This window comes from Podarcis liolepis (assembly GCF_965112155.1).
Source record: "Podarcis liolepis genome assembly, chromosome: 5".
NCBI lineage: Eukaryota > Metazoa > Chordata > Lepidosauria > Squamata > Lacertidae > Podarcis > Podarcis liolepis.
In genome coordinates, this window is record NC_139556.1 from 27,221,208 (window position 1) to 27,242,977 (window position 21,770).

Consider the following 21,770-nt stretch of genomic DNA (forward strand, 5'->3'; position numbering starts at 1 on the left):
CAGGAAATCCATTAATAGGTTTGTTGCGTACACAATCCTATATGCAGAGAGTGGACTCATTCTCTGAGCGTGGATTCTTTGAGTGAGTCAAAACAATGTCATTCATCCGTAAAATAGGTGCTAGTGGTCTTGGAGGAACTCCAAGTTTTGCAGAAGTACATTAAAAATGCTATGAAAGAAAAGAACCCTAAATGTGGGAGAAAACCAAAGTAGCTCAATGAGGAATGAATGTGCTTAGAGGGTACTGGATGTTGGATGAGTGAGCAAGGAGACTTGGGTGGAATGGAATATCTCAGAAGGTGACATGACTGGCTAGCTGGAACCCTGAAAAGGAACACTCCATTGCACAAAATTTCAGTGTCAGTCCTATTTGTATCAAGCATAGGGTAGAGACACAAATCCTGTCTCAGAGTAATAACTTCCACCTCTGGGTGTTCTGGCAAATACGGAACAGATTTTTAAAAATTGTACTTTAGTTTCCATTTAATGAACAAACACTATACTTCTACGCTATGATACTTTCTAATTCTCTAGTCAGTATTATAGACTTTGCTGAATGCGTATTAGCATTATGTTGAGGGAAAACCGACCAGTGCGTCTGTTGACCACTTGATGGCATCGCTACGTTGTACGGAAACTGTACTGCTGCCTGCTGTAACACATCTCTGTACTTCTTTGGTGAGAGAACGCATTCAGAATTTAGAGTGCCAGAATAGGAAGGCAGCTATTTATTAATAAAGTCCAGTAAATGAAATAAAAGCTTGAGGCCTCATTTTCCAAATCTTATTCTCTTTCCCTAGTTTACTACTAAGTATTCTTACTGATTCTATTCGCCTGCATAAAAACCAGCGGAACAGCCATTTAGATTTCCTTCCTCTGCCTTTAATTTAGAGGCAGCATTTGTCATTTTCATCTTTTCTTTGCTTGCTGCATATTGCCACGTTTCTCTCAAAACAGAAGCAGGTGAGACCCATTCCTTCTTGGGGAAGCCTACAGGGTCCTCCTGAGAACGTTGGAGGAATACACTTGCAGGACATGGCCAAACATCTGCAATGTCAAGGACAGGTCAGACTGTTTTAAGTGCTTTTTGGGTCCCCAGAGTGAGACTCTGAGCCGAACTCCTGCATTAAACAAAAACCAAAAAGAACAACGTTCCCAACATTTGGCTGCCAGAGGCATCTGGGCAACTTACTAGCAGCACATGCAGATGGCATCACATGTCTCCAGCTTTTAGGATTCAGAGGTGTAATGCCTCTGAAGACAGAGGCTCCATATAGCTCTCACATGTAAACAGCTCAGGGTAGCCAATGTGGCTGGACTCAGTCGCAGGACTCCCAACTTTCATCAGCTTCTGCCACCATGGCCAAAGTCTAGGGATGTTGGGAGTTGTAGTCCAACAACTTCTGGAAACCACCATATTTCTTGTGTGTATTTGGTGGTGGTGGCCCCTCCCTGTTTTCAGGAGATTACGATCGTATAAGACATTACAAGGTACAGTGGTACCTCGGGTTAAGAACTTAATTCATTCCGGAGGTCTGTTCTTAACCTAAAACTGTTCTTAACCTGAAGCACCACTTTAGCTAATGGGGCCTCCCGCTGCCGCCGCGCCACCAGACCATGATTTCTGTTCTCATTCTGAAGCAAAGCTCTTAACCCGAGGTACTACTTCCGGGTTAGTGGAGTCTGTAACCTGAAGTGTCTGTAACCTGAAGCATCTGTAACCCGAGGTACTACTGTATATCCAAATGCATCTTGACTGGGAAGAAAGAAAGCCTATGAACAAGATAGTTGGTGGTTGGGGGGGCAGGGGTGCAAAGTTGGATAGGTAACTGATGTGTTTATGTCTTGCTCACAATGCATGTACATTGCTGAATTTATTTATGTTGGGTTAGTGTAGACTTGATGACTAGCAACAGAATGTGCAGTTTGGCTCTGTTGAAAATATTTTGTGTTTGGATGGTGCAAAAATTGATCAATGGTGGCCCGTTCACATAGGCAGATAGATAATCTCTGAATGCTATGGCCTATTGGAAGCAACTCATAATGACTAGCAGCTGAGTGAGTGGAAAGACATTGCATCTGAGGTGAATGTGAGGCAAATACATAATATCTGTCTCTGGTAGTAGTATGATTTGCAAGGGTCCGTTCTTCACATTTGATTTTGCAGACATTTAAATGATGGGTGGGCATGCATGTGTGAAACAACTTTAAGATTAAATTCTCTTTGTTCATTCTATATGGGAAAGCATAATGCCTTTTCTGCTGGGTTTGTATAATTGTTTCCTAAAACTAAGAAAGATCATTTGCTTTAGTCAAGAAGCACTAATGACATGCTAAGCTGTCTGTGGAATGTTATGTTTGCGGGCTTACATGATACTTTTGAATTGTTCTGTGGGCCATTAAATCAGTCTGGCCATTTCCTTGATTGACCTATAAGGACACACTGGAGAATTATGTGACAAAATTGCCATGAGGAGATGCTTCACAGCTTTTGGTTCATAGTTAGCGGGGAAAAAAGAAAAGAAACCCCCTCTTTCTTTCACAGTTTTACTCCTGAGTCATATTGAGTAACAGTGATCTGTGTTCCAGGAGCAGATACCAGAAAGAATGTGAGAGGTTTAACGTCAGCTTCTGAAAGGGTACGAAGCAGAACATTTCTCAGATATGCAAGACTAATCTGAAACAAAATACATTTAAAAAAATGGTTTCAGGGCCTGCTTCAGAGTCTGGCATCCTTCGGCAGATGCCAGGGTCCCGGCACCACTTATGCCTGATTTATACCTGACCTGACCTGCTTGATTCCCACCCCCAGACCTTCACTCCAAGCATCATCATCTTAATTTCTCAGAATGTTCCAACTTAGTATTGTTTGGGGCATTGTGGGAAACTAAAATGGTGGTTAGACCCAGGGGCCTATTACTTATTTGGAATGCTGCTGCTCCATTTAAATGGGAAAAACTATCATATGGTGATGGACAAACTTTATTGTTCAGATTGCTTCTTTCAGGGTTCAGGAGGAGATAATATTTACTTTTATTTTCTATTTTGATGACTTTTATCATATCTCTAAAACATCTGTTTTTGAAAACTGAAGTTAATGATTTTCGGGGAGGGCAGGGCTGGGAGTGGCATGAAAGTAGTGAGGCTTTCCTGGGGCACAAAATAGCCGGTCACTGTGTACGGCTTCATTCTGCATTCCTACCATACCAATCCCCCTCAGCCTTTTAGGATTATTAGAATATTCAACTGCATACAGGAATGGCCACATCTTTTCATTTTCACATGTGGCTTGTCTCATACATGCCAGGGTTACGTTCCTGACGACCACCTTAATTCCACTTGCATCCCCCACTTTCAGACTGACTGAAGCATGCAAAAGAGGACACCCCCGCTTCGCGTCTCATGTGATGGATTTATGGGCCATAGTGCTGGCAGTATTCCTGACAGTATGCGTAGTCGACTTTGCATTGTACATTTTGTGTGTTAGATGTGCTGGATATGACTTGCCGACATTTTTCTTTTAGTTATCCAAGTGTCTTGGCCTACATGTGTGATGAAATATGACATTTCTGTCAATTGTGGAAGGATCCTAACCACTTTGATACCACCATGAAAGAGTAGGTCATTGAGTGAGGGCCAGGAATCCTTCTATACGACTTTCTTTTGTTTTCCCCCTTCCATTTAAGTCTACCCCACATGAATATGCAATCTTACTTCATGTTCACTCTCTTTGTTGGCATGGCAGAGATTTTCAGATGCAGTAGCATCCTCTTGTTCCCTTTCTGTCACTCCTGTCAAGCAGCCTCATATACATCTCCTTTTTCTTCTTTTTAACAATTCAGGTCATTAGCTGAGGCAGAGGGAATTGCTTTGGATGTGTCCTTTTGAAAGTTCTTAAGCCTTAATTAAACATACAACTGGTTGGCCTTTTGACTTGATGCATTTTGATCTCTTGGCTAATCAGGGCACTTAAAGAAATCACCATTACTTTAATGGGCTCAGCTTAGAAAACCAATCAAAACAGGAACTCTGGTGAGCACTTGAGTCATTCATAGCAATGGGGCTGTCAAGCATTGTTTTGTATTTTTAATGGAAACTTACAAGAATCTTATCTTCTGATGAACGTACAAATGTAAAGCTGTCGTCATGCAGCCTCCATTGGAGGATCTGTAGTGTGGCATCACAATCCTGGATTTGCATGAGCAAAAGTGATTGGGAAGGTGAAAATGAGTTTAGTAATTTCATGGGGTGGGAAGAGGAGAGCGGTAATGTGGGTGGGGTTGGTGAGTAGGGCAAACAGAGGTGCAGCCCCATGTCATATAATAAAAAGGATGTTTGAACACACATCATTTGTAATGCCAATTCCTGGATGCCATTCTGTCAAAAATCAGAGCCCAGGGAAATTAAGGGGTATGTTTCCCCATGGTAGGAAGCCTTAGTTCTCAATGGAGGATGTCATTGGGCTGCATCTGTTTATACTTGGATATTTTTTAGGGTCTGTGTAAACTGCTTTAGTTCACTGGAATGAGTTGGTTGAATATTTGCCTGCATCATTTAGAAGATTTAAGGCCTAATCCAAGCATGGAGAACAATCCCCTTAATGATTCCAAATAAACTTGCAACCTGATCCTAGCCATGTTCACTTGAAAGTAAGGTGAGCAAATATCCTACTTTATAGAGGAGAGTCCTCTATTTGAAGTGTTCTCTGGTCCAAGTCTTCGTTAAAGATTAAGAACTATGAGAAGCGGGCAGGGGCTTTGGTCTGTGTGTCTGCTCACAGGTGTTTTCAGGTACTAACTGTTCAAGGGCAACTACAAGGTCCCTGATCCCTCCTTATAGTTTGTAATCTTTTAACCAGGCATGAGCCAGAGGATCCTTCAAATAGAGGACTCTTTGCCTTCAACAATTAGTACCTGAACACACTACAGATCCTTTGCTCATTCTCCCCCACTATGGTGAGATGTATTCTACTCCTATTTAAATTACAGTGACGATTTCCAAATTTGCATATGTAAATATGATGCAAATGCGTGCCATATTTTTGGTGATGGATTTCCTCTTTTTGAGGGAATACATAGGTGGCCACCCTACTTGAAAGGAAAGCCCACTAATTTCAGTGGGATGTACTTCCAAGTAAATATATTTACACTTACAAGCAAGAAAAATAATCTTATGCATGCTCACTGAAGCATAAGTCCTACTTTGTCCAACAGGGCTTACTCCCAGGGAAGTGTGCATAGGATACAGACATGAAAGAATATAATTATGCCCTGTATTACAGCTACACTTTTTTATCATAGCCAACATAAACTAGAGGAGGCATAGGTTCCAGTGATTTAGTTTTTATCCATACAACTTTTCTGGAATTGAAACTTTCATTTGCAAAGGCACAGAAAAATACATTTCCTGGTCTATTTCTGGTTTATGAAGATAACCTTTATGATGTAAAAGTCTTCAGCCAGTCTGCTTGGAACAAAGCATCAACAGAAGCCAGGGCTCCACAATCATGCAAATGTCTGGGGTGGTGGCGGTCTGAAGCCTCTTTTATGAGCAGTGAAATGCCAACTTCCAGTGCACACTTTAGACCAGAAATATCAGGTGTTTCCACCCTGGATGGGCAAGCTTGCAGGATCTGAAGTTTTGTTTTGTTTTTTGTGAAAACAACTTTGTAATGAGGCTAAGCTATTTTAATGTACCCAGATGAAATGACATTTGCAGTCTATGCACATATTTTAATCAGAGAGGGAAAAGAATATACACTGGGCCCTTCTACATGTAAAGGTTATCTGTCTATCTACCTTTGAGGTTTTCATAGAATCGTAGAATTGTAGAGTTGGGAGGGACCCTGTGGATCATCTAGTCCAACCCCCTGCAAGGCAGGAAGATGCAGTTGTCCCATACGAGGATCGAACTTGCAACCTTGGCATTATCAGCAACATGTTCTAACTAACTGATCTCTCTCTCTCTCTCTCTCAAACACTACACACTGATGATATTAAATTGACCTCCATACTCATTGTTTTGTGTTAGGATACAGAATAATCTTAATTTTAATCTATTTCACTCCACTATCCAGATGATTAACACACTTTTTACAAACCTAGGTAAAGGTAAAGGTACCCCTGACCATTAGGTCCAGTTGTGGACGACTCTGGGGTTGTGGCGCTCATCTTGCTTTATTGGCCAAAGGAGCCAGCATACAGCTTCTGGGTCATGTGACCAGCATGACTAAGCCGCTTCTGGCAAACCAGAGCAGCGCACAAAAACACAGTTTACCTTCCTGCTGGAGTGGTACCTATTTATCTACTTGCACTGGTGTGCTTTCGAACTGCTAGGTGGGCAGGAGCTGGGACCGAACAACAGGAGCTCACCCCGTTGCAGGGATTCGAACCACCGACCTTCTGATTGGCAAGCCCTAGGCTCAGTGGTTTGGACCACAGTGCCACCCTAGGAAGGCTAAATATTTCACTAAGTCCTATTAACGTTCCAGGATTTTTGAATTCCTTGTACAGCTCTTGCAAACCTTACTTGCTGTGGTAGAATAGCACACAGGCAGTTGAGTCTTGTGCCAAGTGTCTGTCGCTGTGAAATGGAATCCTTACAAATGTTGCCAAATTTCCCTTCCGTTTCCTATTATGTTTGTTTGCTGCTTAGCTAAACTGCTTTAGGAGTTTTAGCTTCAAGAACAAAAAAGTCAGGGGTGCCATTTCTATGAGAGGGAAGGGAGGTGCGAAGGGATTTCAGGAGGGAGCAAAATTTTCAGTACGGTTCAAATAACTGCTATCAGAAGTTTTCAAAACTGAATTGCAAAAGGCATACATTTTCAGAGTGTTCTATACACTTTTCTTTTCATTATTAGCACTTTTATTGAGGTTTTTCAGGGAACACATTCTATCCCAAATGTGTATAAAATGAAGGCACAAACTGGATTGCAACTACAGCATTGTAAATCTCACAATTTCCTATTGCATGTGTCCTTTTGAAAGTTCTTAAGCCTTAAAGAACATGTCCTATAAAGGTAGGGCCAAACTATGCATTAAGTTGAAAATGTAGTTTCTTTATCCATGCTTGTTTTTAAGACTTTAAATAAATAGTAGCCCAAAGGGTCCTGATTGTGACTGTGCTGTAGAGGGAAGGGGTTAACTATTTTCTCTCACACAACACAAATCTCTCCAAGTGCTATGTGGCAAACAAAGGAAGCTGCCGTTGGTAAAATAAAAATGGGACGTTTCCTTTTGCTTATATCTTGCATTTGCCTCTCCTCTTTTTATACTGTTTGAGAGCAGGAAGATATGATGGAATAAAATAGCCCTTTAAAGCAGCCATCTTCCAGTGTTACTTGATATTGTTATGATGATGCTATTGTGCTCTGTCAAGCAAGGAAGAAACCATCGTCCTGGGCTTTGTCTAGCTTGCTTGCTTGCTTAATGGACTTTGGCTGGTGGCTATAAGCTACTGGAATCTTCTGGACGTAACTAGCAGTCAGGGCGAGAGTTTGAATCAGTGTTCTGGCTGCACTTGTGTGTGGCAGAGGAACAAAAAGCAGTTTAAATTTGGGCCACAAAAAGAAACCATACTGACATTCTGCAGCTGGCTTAGGAAATCAGCAATACTGTTGGTGTTTTAAAGGTGAGCGCTGTCTGTCTGGTTAGCTTCTACCACTTCCTCCACCAGGGATAGAGAAGTAATTTGATTCAGTAGGCATTCAAAGCTAAATCTGTCAGATTTGCACCAAACAAACCCCAAAACATAAAACCATTCCTCACACTTTATGCTGAACTTACATCTGCTTCCATCCTATTTTTGCTCTGACCTACTATTTGGACAGCAATATCTTGGCAATTCTCATGGTTCTTTGCGAAAGGTTTGGTATCCTGCAGCTTCTGCCTTTCCTGTTAATCTGAGATGACACCGGTGCCAGGCGATCCCTCCTAGTGATTTGTGGGTCCCCCCCTTCCTTTTTTGGTCTCAGCCTAGCTATACTTTTCTCTTTTATCCTCCCATCTTCCCTCTCCAACTGAGACTCAATAAATTACCTGTGTGACACACTAAGCTTTCTCTGGCAGAGAGCCTGGGAAATCAAATCTGTTCCCAAACCTAGGCCTCCCATTTGAAAGTGAAGTGTTTTCTTGTAGCTAAATCAGGTCACCTCCTTTGGAGGCAAAGAAGAGGAAAATCATATCCCTATAATTAACAAGGAGTAAATTTAGATAATGCAGCCAGCATAAATTTATGGGAAGGGTCAAGAAGGAAATAATTTTGCAAGCATGCCATCTCTCCCTGTACTGCACAGCTTTACCGTGTTCTAACCTTCCAAAAGGAGCCATTGGGTTTCCTTATCTACTATTGATCTAAACTCAATATCATCTTTTTTCCATTTTTGTTGTTGAAATACTCTCATGTAGCTTTGTTAAATGTAGATTTTATTTATTTAATTACTAATGGGCTGAATCTGGAGCGTGGGTTATTCAGTGGCGCCCAGTGGATTCTTTTGGAAAACTGGTGGCTCTCCATGGTTTCTTGCTCTTTTTAAGTTGTGAAGTAATTGTGCTTTGACAGTAGTGAACTGTCCCGTTGGTCCGATAGCCAGAAATAGGAAGCAGAGGGGGAGTGCTAGCGCTGGGGCTGGATGCAAGAACTGGACGATGGAAAAGAAAGGAAAAACAATTAAAATCCAAGACCATAAAATGATTCCATAGTTATCAGACGGCCCCAAATATGTAGTCTCAGACATCCTAGAACTTCAGAACAACAAATGTTTTGTTGAATATAGGCAGCTTTTCTAGCAAATTGGTACCACAATTGTGCACCAGACCCTAAAACTGCAGGATATGCTTTCCTCAACTAAGGTTCACTTGTTTGGGATATCAGGTCATTTACTCCTGTTCCCTCAGAGTTGTTTCCCAAAGTACTCAATACAAGTCTAACATTTCAGAACAGAGATGCCCAACTTCTTCATGCTCTGTTTTCCAGAGAGTATTCTGTGGGCTTGAGAAACATTTTCCCACACAAACTGTCCTCATGGATGGTCAAGCTTAGTGATAAATTTGGTTCCATAGATCAGTAAGGCAGTTGTAGCCGACGTGGTGTTTTCAAGATCTTGCTGGCCTACAACTCCCATCATTCAAACCATTGACTAAGCTGGCTGGCACTTATAGGAGTTTTAGTCCCAGTCATCTGGATGGTACTATATTGGCTCCCTCCGGAGTAAGGTACTCCTCACAGTTATAGGAAAGAAATACACTCAGCTATAGCCAGGACATTGCATTCAAAATCTAAAGAAAGATGTAGTGATAAAGTGTGAACTATCTATTGCGATTTGAAAACATTTTCCCCAAATTAAACATTATATTATTTCAATTTGATAAGTAAATAAAACTAACCTTGTTTTCCTTCTGTAAAAGAGAAATTGTGAAGTGATTTATCACACCTTGACCAATATTGGGCAGTGCTGAAACATCGTCATTCAGGACATGCATACTCTTCTTTAGAAGTACCTTTTTGATCTTTCTCTGAAATCTGAAAAAAAGAGGGAGGGATTGAAACTGAAAATACATGATTCTTTTTGCATTAAGAACAAAAAACCCCACACATTCATGCTGCCTTTGTCCTGAAGGAAGTAATAACTGATTCAGTTTAACAAGCTACCAAAACATTCAGAATTTGTTCGACAGTCAATCTTAGGCCTTCAAAAGTGTTCTTCTTTTCCAGATTTTTAAGTGTCATACATGGTGGTGTTGTTTAATGCTCAAGATTCAGTTCTCCATGCTGCATTCTAGATATGCTTGGAGGACATTCCTTTTTAAAGGAATGCAAAGCGCAGCGCAGCCTCTTCTTACGGGGGTGTGCATACATTTTATAATGAGCAAAACATTGAATTGATCAGTTCCAATTAGGATTCATTTCCATTATCCCTTTCATCACTCATTCATAAGTGTCTGGGGGGGGGGATAACTTTCTCTGGCAGCAGTGGAGGTCCTCTTGGTGGTTGTCTCCATCCATAGACATTCTATCATTTATTTTGTCATGTTAGTCTCCCTCTGTGTACACTGATTGTGTCATTCCAGGGCATTCTGAGAAAATGGCAGCTGCCAGCGAATGGAGACCATTTTCTGTTGGCTTCTATCTCCACTCCTTCAGAGTGTCTCAGAATGTTACAGTGTCACATTTGGGGGAAATAAAATAGCAGCTTCCAGGAGATAATCACAAAAATCCAATCCAGCATCAAGGGCTTCTTCTGTACTGTATATTACAAATGTATATATTTAAATTACATTTTGCCCTGCTATTCCTCCAAGGAGGCCATGCAGTATTGGTGGCCCATAATCCTCACAATAATTATGTGAAGTAGATAAGACAGAGTCTCAGTGACTGGTCCAAGGCCACCCATTCAGATTCAAAGCTGAGCAGGGATTTGAGTGTTGGGATACTGCCAGGGAGACAAAAGCCATCATGCCCCCACGCCGTCTCCGGACGATCCATCGATCTCCCATAGAACAGTATCAGTCAATTAGCGACACAAGCCTCAGAAACATCTGTCCACATTCCAAGGACTGGTGCACGCCCTTTGCAGAGTTCACACAATGAAAGATGCACTCAAGAGAGCATTATTAACAACTTTATTCTGCGTTGATCAGAACAAAGAAAAAACATGACTGCCTGCTTGCGTGTCCAGGCACAGAGAGAGAAAACAACAGCTATATACAAAAGCAGAAACTTCCTGTGAGCCGGAAGTACGCAGACTCTGTGACTTACAAAGCCTGCTCCCTTTTAAGGTGGAACAGAAATATCCTAACATTGAGAACCTTGGTCTTCCTCGTCAACAGATTGTGAAATCATTGTGCAACAAAGTTATCAGCAACCTACTTGTGCATTCTCTTGCACAATCTTGTTTTGTTGATGTAAAATATTTCACCAGCAGAATAAATATAACACTAAGTGTTTTTAACTTAGCACTATGTTCAGGGCCATCTTTAACATATACACCGCTGGGGTGCAAGGATCCCCCCAGCACCCCCAAATTTAGTTTAGCCCCCCCCAATTAACATTTATTGAGCTTTCTTTGGGAGGGGGGACGCCAAAGTTTTTGACCTTTTTTTAGGGGAGCGAACTCAAAGTTATTGAGCTTTATTTGGGGTGGAAGTAATCACTTACCTGTAAAAATGACGCAGAGGAAAAAACTACTTTTGTTTCCTGACTCATCAGGAATATTTGGCACTAAGGAGTAATAGAGGAGGGGGGCAGGGACTTGCGTTCCATTGCTTTTCACTGCCACCGATAGAAAGGGACCAGTATACAGTAGGTATACATTTGGTGCCCCCCAGAATTCGGCGCTCAGGTGCCCCACACCCCTTGCACACCCCCCCCCCCGGGTAAATACAGCCCTGACTATGTTGGATACAAACATTTATTCTCTAGATATTTTGAGACCTCTTGAAACTTGGGCACATTCCTAGTTTGCTTGCTGGTAAATCCAGCCCACCCTAGATCAGCCACTGTTTCATACAAAATTCTGAAAACAAATTGCATAGGTCTTTAAAATGGTCTGCTGAATAGACTGGCTTAAGTTTAACAATAGAACATTACAAGTGAAATGAATTTGCTTAAAAAAAAAATACTCTAAGGCGGTTGATGCCAAATTTTATCTGCAAATTTGCTGGTTGGTTATTGAATATTTTTAGATTTGTATATGATAGTCCTTGATAGCTGATTTCATTATATGATATTTGCTAATAGTTGATGTCATGGCAGTATTTAATAAATGATATGTAATGGCATTTTATAAGCGATAATAACATGGCTACAAAGCAGTTGTATTTCGTATCTGACAGCGTTTGATAGTTTATATGCAGCTGTCGACTGACAGCTGATAGGAAATCAGATTTCATGTGTGATATTTGCCAAAACATTTAAACAAACCTAAAGCACCCGACTTTTGAGGCAGAATGTACATATTCAGAATGTAAAACTAAATAGTGCATTCAAAATATCACATTCAAAGTTGGCGAAGAGAAAAATGGTCAGATGTCTAGTATTTGCCAATATTAATTTCACTTCTGAAAAGCAGCGTGTGCCCTCTATGCAGTGCTATTTTTCTAGAAAAAAGATGCCGGGGCTCACCATGAATGCCTTCCTTGTTCTTTTATAATGGCAATGGTGTCCACCTGAGAAGTGATGGAACTAAGTTCCCATGAATTCTGGCTGAAAAACCTCTGTGCCTCAGCAGGTTCACCTTTTCAGTAGACGTGACTTGGCCACAGCTTTCTAGATTTTCTTTTCTTTCCTTTTTTTAATACTTTTTATTAAGTTTTCAAAAGCAAACTCAAAGAAGAACATAAGTCAAATTTCCAAAAACAAAGTCCACTTAAACATAAACTCTTGCATCCAGCATCTTAGTGTTTTCTTATTTACACTGCGCTTTGTCGCACTCAGACTTCCTTCCTTCCCTGCTTCGGCTTTCACACATTAACTCCTACAGATTCTTATTCACCCTCCACCCACATCACAAGATTTAAGTTAATCCTGCTACAGTTTTTAAACTTCTACAATTATTCCATATATATACAACAAATTTATCCCACTCCTCTTCAAACTTTGTTACTTTTTGATGTCTAATCTTATTAGTCATTTTTGCCAACTCTGCATATTCCCAGCTTTCTAGATTTTCATCTACCTTTTTCTTTTTCTCCTCAGCCTGTGACCTGATGACACTGGGGATATTAGCCTTAGTCACCTCCACCGGATGTGCTTCTGCCAACGCCCTGCAGTCTTTGACAGATGCCATGCACATCCCCCACCTCTTCGTACAGCGCAACACAGGAGGGTCCCCACGGACAGCTTGCCACCTAAATCCTAGCCTTGAGGAGGACGAATACACACTAGCAGCCAGGCCGCCTGTTCGCCTCAATGATGTTATGCTGAAGCTAGTCACCGAACTGCGATGGCAGAAATTTATAGTGTTCTATGACAGCGATTACGGTAAGTGCAATGAATCATTTCAGAAACATCCCCTGAGTCTCCATTTCTTTGAATGTTCTGTATCCTCTCTTTCCGCCGAAGAAAATAGACCAAAGACATGTTTTGGTATGGTACTTTGGGTTTTTTGTGTAACTAACGGGGAAAACGTGTTGAATGGACACACTTTTTTCTTGCTTGCTTTCTTTTGAGTGAAAGGTTGCTGTGAAAACTAATTTTCAGCCAGACTGCAAGTTGCTTAGCAACACCTTATCAAGACAGCTGAAGTTTGATTCATCTCACAATTTTTCAGTAAAATATTAATAAACTGTTGACACTGATTGGCAGGGTTCATATACTGTATGCAAGGCAGTACACAACAAGAGTTCCTAAACCATTCCTCTGTGATCTGCTTCTTTTCAAGTCTCCGTGTTGCTTGCTTTAAAAATTAATTTTCCGTATTGCCGCATGTGTAATTTATTTCTTTACAGCATTTCCCCTACTTCTCCTTTCTGGACTGGATAGCATTGCAACCTATTCCTCACATGATAGGATTAGCATTTCCTCTGTGTCATAGGTACAGTCCACATGATGAATTTATTTCTGGCGTGAAACTTCAGACTTGATCTCTGCTGGCATGCTGAAGGGTTGGGAGTGCAGAAACTTCTGTCCAAACTAAATGAGATGCCGTTCATGTGATAATGAGCAATTTTAGCTTGCGGCTTTAAAAAAGTGAGTAGTGGGCACAGAGAGGGAGCGATCCAAAGCAGAACCCATGAGACTTTAACCTTTTTACCTCTCTGAGGTCCTGACCTGAGTTGCCCCTCTCCTCCATGCTGGAAGAAAAGCTTCCATTAGCACAAAAGGGAGGTTTTCTTTCAATGTGAATAGCAGATACAGAGTTCCCCCAATCCAGATCAGGAATGAAGTCTGTAAGGCAAATTAGCGTATTCACAGGTTCCCCAAAAGCAGAGCAGGGGAACTGATTCCCTCTTATGGTTGATGCAACCAATCATTGTGACTGATGGGTGAGAAAGAGGCAAGTGATTGACTCCTCCCACATGGTTGCACCATTCACTTTTAGTTGAGGTACATCACTGTGCCCATGTGTGAAAGGGACCTTACCATATGCAAGTTCAAGCTTAGGAAAGATCTGGGCATAGGGCTGGATGTGTGTGAGATACATGTCAAACAGATGTCAAAGTCAGACAAAGGTAGAATCCCAGAGCTCACTCTGAAAGTTAGGCATGGAAAGAAGACAGATGTCCTCATCAGGATCAAAGTACTCATGGCCTGGAAGGTGGAAAGCAAATAGTGAAGTGGGGCTGGGAATAAAAACCACATGCACACTATCATAAAGAAGATTTGAGCCCCTTATTTGCAGTTTCTTCTCCATGGTAGATGTGCCCCTTAGAAAGATGGTGTTGGAAGCTGATATCTGACTCACCCATCTTAGGCCATATGTTTTGAAAGTATACTCTAGTAGCATAATTTTGCTTTGGAAGACATAGTCAGTCAATTTTGGACTTGTGATATTTGCAAATGTGGGGTCAAGTGGATGAGAAAGGTCACCCTGTAGATGTTTCTGCTACAATGAGCAACTGGGAGAGAAAAAGATATGGCTGCCAATGAAGAGGTGATGTTTCTTAACAATCAACACTTAACTAGGCATTTTATTAATCTGATTTAGGATGCACAACAACAACAACAACAACAACAACAACTTATTTATACCCCGCCCATCTGGCTGGGTTTCCCCAGCCACTCTGGGTGGCTTTCAACAAAATGTTAAAATATAATGGTCTGTTAAACATTAAAAGCTTCCCTAAACAGATGTCTTCTAAAAGTCTGGTAGTTTGTCTTTGACATCTGGTGGGAGGGCGTTCCACAGGGCGGGTGCCACTGCCAAGAAGGCCCCCTGCCTGGTTCCCTGTAACTTGGCTTCTTGCAGCGAGAGAACCACCAGAAGGCCCTCGGCGCTGGACCTCAGTGTCTGTGCAGAACAATGGGGGTGGAGAAGCTCCTTCAGGTCTACTGGACCGAGGCCATTTAGGGCTTTAAAGGTCAGCACCAACACTTTGAATTGTGCTTAGAAACGTACTGGGAGCCAATGTAGGTCTTTCAAGTTATATGGTCTCGGCGGCCGCTCCCTGTCACCAGTCTAGCTGCCGCGTTCTGGATTAGTTGCAGTTTCCGGGTCATCTTCAAAGGAAGCCCCACATAGAGTGCATTGCAGTAGTCCAAGCGGGAGATAACTAGAACATGCACCACTCTGGCGAGACAGTCCACAGGCAGGTAGGGTCTCAGCCTGCGTACCAGATGGTGCTGGTAAACAACTGCCTTGGACACAGAATTGACTTGCTCCTCCATGGACAGCTGTGAGTCCAAAATGACTCCCAGGCTGCACACCTGGTCCTTCAGGGGCACAATTACCCCATTCAGGACCAGCATTACGGTATAGGAAGAGGAACTGGGTGTGAAAAGCCCCTTTGGCACCTTCTGCTGTTTCCTGAATGACAACAAGTCTTGCATTACTCATGGCATCTAATTTCTAGAGCACTGATATTTTGGAAACGTATCTGAAAATGGGGTTCTCAGTTTTGCACACTGCAGAAAACCTGGTTGCTGTTGTTGGGGAGTGTGGTGAACAAATCACAACAGAAAGGGGCACAACATATATTCTTAAGGCCACATACATGCTTGCGGTTGGGCTCAAAGAAGTCTGTTTGTAGCAGCAATAGTGGATACCCTACTGCTGTCCCTGGAAGCCTGTCTGAGACCCTCAGATAAAGATGATCTGTTTTTGTTTTGCACTAACTAAAATAGCTAACGTACACCCTAACTTTATTTTTTAATTTTGTTTGTGGTGTGGTGACCTTGGACAAGCAACTGACAATTGTTTTGGTTTATTTTTGTGTATTTATTTCATTTAAAATACTTGTATTCTTATTTAAGTGTGGGCGGGGGGAACATTTCACATACAATTAAAATACAGTACAGTTAAAACTCAAACATATAATTATTAAATTCTGCTAATTTTTTTAAAAAAAATCTGCACACTTTGTTTGGAAATAATGAACTGCATGTATTTGTGTTTGCATTTTACCGCATTGTGAGGGAACTATTGAATAAGCAGATGAAGAGAGCATTTAGAGCTGAGAGAAACATGTTTTATATATAGTAAACAGATAACAAAGTGCCTAATTTTGCCAACATTATGCTTTTGTTCTACTCTGTGGCAAAGCTTCAGTATAATTATGAGTGGGGTGGAGGGGCAGAGAACCTTTCAAAACCAAAATGGATCCATTTTTAGGAAATTCAAAGATGCATTTAAATGGCAAGTTTGTGAATTAAAACTAGTTTTGTAGGCATTATGGCCCTATACCACTTTAAAGTGAAGGGAACTATGAAAGCCACCTTTTCAGTTTAGGCACTGGATCCAATTTTGCCAAAAATAGATATGCGAATGCCTCACTGAAATAGTAGAAGATATTCCAGTTCTGATTCACTTCTGTTCCATTAATTTCAGTGGGGCATATAAATCCAATCCTTTGGATGCTTTATACTCAGAAATGAATCCAACTGAATTCAATGGAGTTCTTAGGAAATGAGCTTAAGATTGTGGCCCTAGTCCCTACTGATGGCTACAGAAATGTTTGAAGAGTAGATTATTTTTCTATGTAGAATAATCATGCCAAACCACTCTATTGAATTAATCCCCATTTCTATAGGAAAAATCAGTCATTGGTGAAGTAAGAAATGGCTGTGGAAAGAGGCAGACAAGAAGAGAGAAAAAATTAAGGTCGATAGAAAGTATAAAATATGTCTTTATTTTAAAGATGTTTGAGAGGAACAAGGGATATCATGATATTTATTTGTAAGGTTTCCATTCTGTACCAGCTAACCTGGGAGTAAGAAAGTTACATCTGAATAGATGCATATTATAGGATTGTGCTGTGGATGTTTGTAAAATGTTAGGCAGGTTGAAGGATGATACGACTCTCTGGGCATCAAGACATCTGTGTGTTGAGTTAATATGTGGTTAGAGCAGTTAGATAAATATTGGAAAAAATTATATATCAAGGAAGCACACAGTCCCATTGGTCATCAAATTGTATTTCTTCATTTTCCTCTGATAAATTATTCTTCAAGCATCATACATGCCAAGCTTTGTTTAGGAGCAGTCTGGTGTGATACACACACACACACACACACACACACACACCTACTTGTGGCACGAAGACATATTACACTACAAAGCTTGACTTGCATTATGCAATCTTTGGACTGCAACTTGGATCACTTGGTATACTGTTTTCGTACAGTACAATATTCAGGTTGATACATTAATACAGGAATGGACTACCTGAGTATACAGTACAGCATTTCTAAATGCTTTCCTGCAACAGTGCAAATTCAATTCTGATCAAACTTTCCAAAACCCAGGTGTCAGGGAACTGACATCAGAGCAACGGGAGAAGGAGAGGCTCTCCGATTCTGCAGGGGAAGGTACCAGCACAAGGGGGAGACGTAGCTTGATAGAGGGGGAAGGAAATCAGCGTAACACCAAGGATCCAGGCGAGCAAATGGCAGAGGAGGTGGAAGGGCTCCGGGATTCTTCCTTGGAAGTCAGTGAGGAGAGCACTGGTCCTCCACTACCCACACCCTCCCTGCGCAGAAGACTTCCGCGCAATGAGAGGCGGAGACGATTGGGTGTCAAGCAGCTTTTATGCTGGCAAAGGTTTAAGAAACGTCCACAGACAGATTCTGTTAGCGACTGAGGCAGCCACGCTGAGATGGGCTGTGCAGTCAAAACGGTTTAAACTATGCAACCAAGCTTCAAAGTGGGAAAGTTTACGCACGAGTAACTCCCAACCACTACACCAGGGAAACAAACTTCCGGATGAAAACTGATAGGTGAGGCTGTGTGGAATCTTGAGAAAAAACAATGGAGTTTTAAAAGCGTGTTGCAAATGGGAATGCTGTGATATTATGTGAAGTTAAAATATGACTGTTTCTCTGGATTTGTAGAGCTTGGTCCCTGTTGCCTAGTAACTACTAAAAACTTGCCATCTGCCAGTAGTTCCTTAATTATTTGTCTAGAATATGAGATATTGGATCTTTGCAGAAGTTCACACAGGAGTTTCAGTGTAGTGCAAAATAGGAAGTATATGATGGAATATGGTAAACTAGGCAGTGGACTACAGAGGCCCGGTGCACAATCATATTACTCATATTTACTGTATCACCTCAAGATCAGCTATTGATCTCCCATGTCACATTGCAGAGGTAGGCAATATGTCTGTGCTACTAGTACAGGATGTTTTGCTGGGAGCTGGTATGCTTAATGTCAGCACACCTCGGATATTCATTTGTTTTTCTAACTCTTCCTTTTAGAAAGCATAGAGCATGTTAGCTACATAGGAGTGCCAGTGGTCTTCTGTCTAGGCACTCAGTTAGGTCCACAATAAGGAAAGACAAATCTGTTCCACTTTTCTCACTTTTCTAGTTTTTCAAGCATCAGTTTGCCACATGTCCACATAATTTTCAACATAAAAATATTTAAAAATGAAAAATGGTCAATATTTTACTGCACATTTCTTCTAATGTTACACATTTTTCTTAGCAACTTTGCCTATTAGCTACATGTTTGCAAGCAGTTTCCTTCAGCATAACACATATATCAGGCATGTCCAACAGGTCGATCGCGATCTACCTTAAAAAAGTTCAACAACTTTGGCTCCCCCCCCCCATGGGTAGATCACAGTATTTTTATACTGTGAGTAGATTGCATTCTCTTGGGAGTTGGATGTGCCTGACATATATAAACTAATATAAACATTTTCGTGCATACTTTCTGCTAGTACAGTGATACCTCGGAAGTCGAATGGAATCCGTTTCGGAAGTCTGTTTGACTTCCAAAACGTTCGGGAACCAAGGTGCAGCTTCCGCTTGGCTGCAGGAAGCTCCCGCAGCCAATCAGAAGCCGTGGCAGACATCTGGATTCCAAAGAATGTTTGCAAACCGGAACAATCACTTCTGGATTTGCAATGTTTGGGAACCAAAACGTTCAACTGGCAAGGCGTTTGACTTCTGAGGTACGACTGTATATGCATTCATCGACACCTTTTTTTTTTTGGTTGGGGAACTACATCACAAAATTTGTGTGAATTGTGAAGGGCTCCTGTGTTTCAGTTTGCATATTGTTCTGGGATGTGCAAATTAGGTAGGTTCATGCTAAAAATGCAAAGAAAACTGAATCACTTCCCCATCACTAGCCTACACTTAGTTAGTTTCAGTGGATTCCCCTAGATCATTTAACTGTAGCCTTCTTTCGTTTTCTTCCTACACACTTATATATAGGTCTTGGGTGGAATACTAATCAGGGCAACAACATGATTTTAAACCTTTATTTCTGACACATTCTCATAGCTTTACCGTAAGCTTTTGCCTCAGTTTTTTCTTTAATGCATTTGTAGCTGTCTGGAAATGGAAAAAGAACCCTTCTCTCCACGCCCCCGTTCCATGTTGAGTTTTGTTATGCTGTCAGTTTTCTTTTTTAAAAAAAATCTTCTGACTTCTAATTGAACAAATTTGATCCGGAAGCCATTGTGCAAATGGTATTATGCATTTTGCTTTTATTCCCAGTTACTTGTAACAGCAACAGCACTCTGCGTAATTAGGTTACTTAATTTAAATGTGGATTTTCTCATTCCTGTTAGTATTTTTATTTAGCAATGCTCACGTAACATTAAAAATGTAATTGAATTAGGTAAAATCTCAGTGAAAATGTTACAGATAAATTGATTCCAGTATGTACCTTTTTTGTGATTGACTGGAAACATACAATCAAAGACTGAGTTATAAACTCCCTACATATATATGAGAAATTTCCTCCCTCTCATTGAAGAGCACAGTCCTTCAGCTCTGAATATTGCTGAAGGAAATGTGGTATAGTTGTTAAAATATTAGACATGAACCAGAGAGACCTGAGTTTGAATGTGTAGTCACAACATGAACTTTGGACACTCACTGTCTTTCAGCCTGTTATCTCAGAAGGTTGTTGTGAAGACACTATGTACAATGTCTTGGTTTCTTGAAGGAAGGACTGGGTAAAAATGTGAGGAAGAAATCACATTGGGGAGTGGGGACTGTAGCTCAGGGGGGGGGGGGAGTCCATTCATTGCATGCAAAAGATCCCAGGTTCAGTCCAGGGAGGACTGACTGAAACCCTGGAGATCTGCTGCCAGTGGTGGTAGGGAGTGTGGATTCAGTTTCTACCTCAGATGCCCCAAAGAACCAAGGCCATGTCCACATGGGGATATCAGGACCAGTGAGCTGCCTACCTGAGGCAGCTCAGCTATGAAACAACTATGACCAAATGAGGGAAAATATAGGGAGAGCCGCTGCATCAGGAAGGAAGCACATTTCTTTACACCAACAGAGCTTCTGGTTCAAGTTTGTTTGCTGTTAGCAATGAAGAGACCCCTTTCTCACTGCACTTCACTGGTTATTGGTTGCTTTCACATTTGCCCAGGATTACATTGGACTAGATGACCCACAGGGCCCCTTCCAACTCTACAATCCTAAGATTCTATACCCTGCAGTTCTCTAGTTTGTATTTCCTGGGTTGGCCCACCCATGACTTCGCAGGGGATGGGTCCGAGGTAAAACAAGACTACTCTTTTCTCCTGGGAAAGGAGGTCACTACCCTAACTTCATGAGTGGGGCAAGAACTGTGTACAGCAGGGTTTCCCAAACTTGGGTCTCTGGGCTACCATTCCCATCATCTCTGACCACTGGTCCTGCTAGCTAGGGATGTGTGATGGCCTGGGACTCGGGCTCGGACTTGGAACCAGAGGAGTCTCAGTCTGCACCGGATCCTTTGCCTCAGGCATCATCTGAACCAAGTCTGGGGCCTGATCCTGAAGAGTCCCAGTCTGCACAGGTTCCCCTGCAACAAACACCAGTTGGGCCAAGTCAGGGGCCTGAGCCTGCCCTGGCTCCAGATGCAGGGATTACCTCGTTGCCTTCAGATGGGCCATCACTTACAGCTGCTCCACTACTGGTTGGGTCAGGGGAGGCTGAGGCGGCTTCTGGGTCTAGTAACCCACCAGCGTCTCCCGAGTTGCAGAGACTAAGGTCTGAGAGAAGGAGACCTGAGTACTCACAGGAGGAGTGCTCGCCTCCGGACAAAACAGGGAGGTGAGTCACCAGGGGATCAGGACCGTCCATTACCCCAACAAAGATAAAAGGCTATCAGACCCCGCCCCAGGTTGCGGGAGCAACATTGCTATATGCCTGATCCTGCCTGAGATCCTGTCCTTGCCCTTGCCTTTGCCTGGTTTCCTGCCTCGTGTCCTGCCTTGGCTCTGTCAGACTGACTCCTAGCGGAACCTTCAGATTCTGGACCGGTCCTGGACTGCATTTCTCAGGTTACCCCCAGGCCCAGCACAGGATGATGGGAGTTTTAGTCTGAGTGTGGGAAACCCTGGTGTAGAGTCATTTTGACAGCAATACTGAATCAGTTTTCACATTACAAGAATGGCATCGTTGTTGCTTATTTGTTCCCTTGGCCATCCGCCCATGTCACTCAAGTAATGTTAGAATGAGAGAGGAACAGACAATGCCCCGTGCCAGTGTTGTCATTGGGAATGGAACATGCTGGTGTAGGAAATAACCTACACTATCAGTTGCCTCCCACCTTTTTGACTCTAACATTACTGGTGTGGCATCACTGCTGCTTCCATCGTTAAAGAACTAGCCTCCGGACACATAGATTTGACTGGCTCCTCACTGGATCCCCTATGCCTATT

General features: G+C 42.0%; 1 protein-coding gene across 6 annotated transcripts in view; it reads left to right on the forward strand.

Annotated features, from left to right (window-relative positions):
* GRID1 (glutamate ionotropic receptor delta type subunit 1) overlaps positions 1-21,770 on the forward strand; it is a 716,702-nt gene that overhangs the window by 291,501 nt on the left and 403,431 nt on the right. For all 6 annotated transcript variants that reach the window (XM_083502465.1, XM_083502466.1, XM_083502469.1 and 3 more), the window contains exon 3: positions 12,694-12,978. In XM_083502465.1, coding sequence (XP_083358591.1) covers positions 12,694-12,978 — 285 coding nt within the window. The remainder of the gene's footprint in view (positions 1-12,693; positions 12,979-21,770) is intronic.